Source organism: Nestor notabilis, unplaced genomic scaffold (assembly GCF_000696875.1).
Source record: "Nestor notabilis isolate BGI_N333 unplaced genomic scaffold, ASM69687v1 scaffold7857, whole genome shotgun sequence".
Classification (NCBI taxonomy): domain Eukaryota; kingdom Metazoa; phylum Chordata; class Aves; order Psittaciformes; family Psittacidae; genus Nestor; species Nestor notabilis.
In genome coordinates this window covers 176416-181557 of record NW_009936076.1, presented here as the reverse complement: position 1 = coordinate 181557, position 5142 = coordinate 176416, and the positions used below count along the sequence as shown (strand labels likewise).

The following is a 5142-nucleotide window of genomic DNA, read 5'->3' as shown; positions in this document are numbered from 1 at the left end:
TACTTTCCTGGTAAAATTAATCAGCCTCCATTTCTAAGAACAGCTGTAGCTGAAGGAAAAAAAATATGAAAAGAAAAGCAAGATACATTTTTGGCAGAATGTAAAGAACACAAAAGCTTGCCTAAATCTATCTCCTGATCTCACACAAAACCAAAATCCCTGGCTATTTGATATCATAAATTATTCTGTCTCCTTTCCTGCAAGAATATGAGTGCTGGTTTACATATTCTAATTAATCCCAAAGGAAGATTCTGTATCTTCCACCCACAGAAGACTCTCTTTGTCATGTATTTTAAAGGTAAGCTTATTTTCCCCCTGAATCCTCCTTTTTTTTTGCCAGTTGGAAAGGGAATAGTGCTTTGTAACATTCACTAGTTGCTACATTTAGATGCATGTGAAACTCCTGATCGAGTATCAGGAAGAGGTAGAAATATCTTCTGTCTGCATCCAACATAGTACAGTGTCTGTCTTCTGGGATGACTTGGATCAGCTGTTTAACAACACACAGTAACACTACCCAAACTTTGGAGCAGAAAACAGTAGATACTGCAATATCAATTTGGCAAAATAAGAATAATGATACTATTACAAACTAGGATTTGTAAAGTCCCCAGGGATATTGTAAGTTAAAAAGCACAGCAGAAACATTAATAAAAGCAATTATAATATCTCCACAAAATTCCCAACATAGTTTGCCTCTGTAAAAAGATCCAGAATATTAAGAAGCTTTTTATCGATTTAGAATGATAGCTTCATTATGGCTGTTCTTTCCCATTCTTCTAAGCTAGCATGTTGGAAAAGTGCATGTTTTAACTGCCTACTCAATATTAGCACACATGAAGAAACAGATGCTCACCTGTGCTAGAGCTCTCTTGATGACTTTGCCAACGTCTTGTCTCCATTCAGGGATGTCAGGGTTATGGTAGTCCAAGTTGGGAGAAAATGACAGGAGCTGAGATTGGAAATACTCTGGAAGAGAAAAACAGTATTTATGGGAAGATTAAATGGGCAGTGTTCAGGGCACAGTCAAAGGTGAAGAAGACAACAGGAAGACCATAATTAAATTATCTTGAAGCAAGAGGGACAGGAAAGGCTGAAAGAAGAAAAAGGGCTGGCTAACACTAAGCAGGACAGAAAGCTTGCAAGAAAATAATTCTTATAACAGTTCTTATAAAGGACATTCTGCTCTAGTGCCAATTTGTAGCTTTTTGCAGAAGAAATGGAAGCAAGAATGAGACTCTGCTTTCCCTTCACAATACTTCTGGGCTTTGTAACTTTGCCACCCAACTTCATCAGATTGTGCTTACGAGGAAGTTGACCAGTAAAGGTGGCAGCATCTGGCTGAAATATGGAAGGTCTATGCAATTGCATGTATTGTGCTCTGCAGAACAAACACTTACTGTAAGTAATGTTTTCAAAAGCAGGTATTATCTGTTTGCACTCCTAGAGGGAAGCCGTGAGTGGTTAATACCCCAACAAATCAGAACCCAGTGGTGCTAATGACTGGCTAATCAAGCAATGGCTATTCATGAAACGCTTTGAAATTACTTCCTAATTGACTGATTGCAGGGAGGAAGAAAAACTTCCTAGACTTCAAATACAGAATAATTTAATTCTTTTTTTCCAATTCCAACTCTCCCTTCTGGTGTCACCAGAGACCAAGACATTTGGAATCCTTACAACAACTTGGATTGCACAATGGATTTGGGCCAGTGGTTAGCGCAGATCCAGGCTAGGAATCACATTCAAATATAAGTTCTCTCCTTTCTTTTTTGGAGATGTGCTGTGCCTCCCCTTGAAGCATCTGATCTCCAGACACTTCAATTAAGTACCATTAATCATTTGCAGGAAGTTACCAGTTTTAGATCAAGATAAACCAGCAAAAGTATTAAAGAGGAAATCCACAGACTAGCAGGGATGTGCCAGCACAGCGTTTATGTTGTATCTTCTGCAAGATCTGTTCTTTCTTGTTAGATGGTGCAGTATATTTTCAAATAAAAATCAAGGAGAGAAGGAAAAATTTCTCAAGTTCTGAAGGCTTAACCCAGAGCCTGATATATATAATGCCTTTGGCTTTTGAACCCTCAGTACCATGTCCAATTTCTTTTTAGAGCAAATTCTGGTCTGTTAATCACAATTTGAGAAAACCTTGATTAAATCTCCTCCACTGCTAACACCAGAAAGTCATGCTTTCCTACCTACAGCCATAATAACATGGGACAAAGATTAGGACATTGATTTAGTAGAGTATATGTTTACCAAGGGTGTCACTCGTTTGCATACTCAGACTTGATCTGACCATTCAGAGCGGGGGTCTGGAGGGACTCCTTCCTTAGACCTGGTCAATCTGCAGCATGGTGCTGCACAGGACTATTTGGACATTACAGTTGGATTAATTTCTCTTTGTGATAAAGCCCAAATAGAATGGCAAAATTTCTTACAAGGCATTTAAAAACAGAGAGTGAGGAGTGCTCTGTCGACCTACTGGGGCCTGCCATTGATCACCTGCAGGGATGCTCCTCAGATATGCTTGATTAAGATTTGTTCCAGAAACTAGTGGAAAGATGCATGTTTCCCAGAAGTAAACACTGCAATGTTCAAAATGATCAAGAAAAGAGCTACTTACATTTGCTAATAATGAGTTTGGATATTACTAAGTCATATTAACAAATTATTAAACCCCATTGCATTTCACAGGCAGGCAATCAATAAATATCTATTTAGCTGGTTGTTAAACCTGAGCATACAGCTTTCGAGACACTAGAAGGACATTTATTTATATTTAATTACTGAAACCAGACACAGATAGTTCAACTACACAGCACAATCTGAGTTATTTGAAGCCCAGGTCTCTCAAGAAAACCTGCTATCCAAAGAAAAGCTTGCCTTCAAATGCTGGATGCCAATAACTGGATAAGGAAAATACAGACAAGCCCCGGGAGGAAATTATTCTCTGGAGAAACCCCAAAGTCCTTGCCAAAATTGCTGAGAGAGCTCTTCCACTCAGCCTTTACTGAGCCCCAAACAGGGTAAGCTCTGTGGTCTGACAAAGGGTGCTTTTTGGAACCCATGACATATATATATGGCAAGAACATACCAAACATTTCCCACAGGGAAGTCCAGTAGACAGTCAGACCTCCAGCTGTGGCATGGAAGATGGGCAGAGATACCAACAACAAAGTCATTTCTGCCCCCTGTTTTACAGACCCTTGTTGTTTATACAGCCACTGTACAAAGAGATACACCAGCTGTATTCAGGTCACCTTAATATTCCACTATGACTACTTTCCACATTGGGAAGCAGAGGGAAGGCAGTCTGGTTACAGCTTTAAGTGTTCTTTATGTTTTAGGAGTTTCCAGTCAGTGTGTACTGACACACCAACAGACAAAGGAGACACCAGCCACTTTACTACAGTGCTGAGAGTACAGATTTGGCTACTTGCCCCATCCAATTCACTTCTGTGTTTTGTGATCATGACACATCTGAGCTACTTTGTTTACAGTTTGTTTTCAGAGGTTCCTCCAGGCACTGGAGTTCAGACAGTTCATTTTGGTTCAGAAGTGACTGACTGCCTGTTCTTCACCTCTAGATACCCCCTGAGATCCAACTGTAAAAGGTTGAGAGTACCATGCACTGCGATCTCCTTGGTGTCTTGGATGAGGGTATTGCCTGCAGCAACTTGCACAGTGACAGTGTTCATCCCCTCCACAGTGAAGATGTATGAGATGCTGCTCTCCAAGGTGATGAGGGGCTGCAAGAGGTAGAAACACAGATGGCAATATCAAAATCAGGATAAGATTAACTTGGGATCACAACATGCACCTGACTAACTCACCAAGCCACGACATCCTTTCTCCCTGATACAGGAATGGTGTTCCAAGCTTGCGTGTTCTGCTAAGGCCTAAGCACTACCCAGTGAGAACTGCCTGTCCCATAGGCAAAGGTTTCTCTCACTTCAGTAGATGCTTCCTGAAATATTCTTCCACTAAACTGCAACCCATTATGCTATGAATACCTCAGTAGAGCACAGTCAGCAACTGCAGATGTAGTGCTGCAGAAAACAGTGTTGTACACACACATATATGCGCACACTCAGCACAGTTCCTATATCAGCTGCACAAAACACAGGATCCAGCTCTGAACATAAACCAAAGATGCAGATGCTTCTTCAAACAATCCATATTGTTTGGATTCAGGGCCAGCCCTTGCTTTTTTTTTTTTACAAATCCATCCACCTATCTGAAAGCAACTCTGCTTAGGTCAGAGTGAGGGCACCCAGCATTGCCCTGTTCATGCTTTGAGCACGGAAGATAGCTCCCACCATAAGCTGTAAACCCATGCTAACAAGGCTGAAAGCATGGCATAATACCTCCTGACAATACTGTCTGAATGTGGCTGAATGGGTGACCTGAATTTAGCTAACTCAGAGCCCTGGCAGAGAAAGCTCACTTTATCTCCATCTTCCCAAACAAAAACGTCCTCGATTGCATTACAGCTCTACTTTTTACACACGAAACTCTCACACCGATACATATCTAGATGAGACAAGTGCACCATGTTCAAGAAAAGAGATCTGTATATAGATGCTCATGGCAGGGGGGTTGGAATGAGATGATCTTAAGGTCCTTTGCAACCCAAACCATTCTATGATTCTATGATTCTTTGATTCTATATATTAGGTTTGTGTGGCAAGGTTGCTAGAAGCTAGAAGCTTCCCCTATGCCCAAGAGGGCCCATGTGAGCTCCAAGATGGACCCACTGCTGGCCCAGAACAAGCCCATCAGTGATGGTGGGAGTGCGTCTGGGATAACATAGTTAAGAAAGAGGGGGAGAAAACCCAAAACAGCTCTGAGATAAAGAGCTGCAGAAGCAGCTCTACAGACACCAGAGTCAGTGAAGAAGGAGGGGAGTAGCTGCCTCAGGCACCGGAGCAGAGAGGAGCCTATGCTGGAGCAGGTTTGTTGCAGGACTTGTGACCCCACGGGGGACTCATGCTGGAGCAGCATGCTCCTGAAGGACTGCACCCTGTGGAAGGGATGCAAGCTGGAGCAGTTTGTAAAGAACTGCAGCCTATGCTTAGGACTCACATTAGAGAAGTTCATGGAGGATTGTCTCCTGTGTGAGGGACCACACGCTGGAGC

At 42.0% G+C, this 5142-nt stretch overlaps 1 protein-coding gene across 1 annotated transcript in view; it reads right to left on the bottom strand.

The window, feature by feature from the left end:
• The window catches only part of SORCS3 (sortilin-related VPS10 domain containing receptor 3), a 159327-nt gene that overhangs the window by 10178 nt on the left and 144007 nt on the right, over positions 1-5142 (bottom strand). The window contains exons 20-21 of the mRNA XM_010018164.1: positions 3629-3752; positions 857-969 (exon numbers count right to left, since the gene is read on the bottom strand). Of these exons, the coding sequence (XP_010016466.1) occupies positions 857-969; positions 3629-3752 (237 nt within the window). The remainder of the gene's footprint in view (positions 1-856; positions 970-3628; positions 3753-5142) is intronic.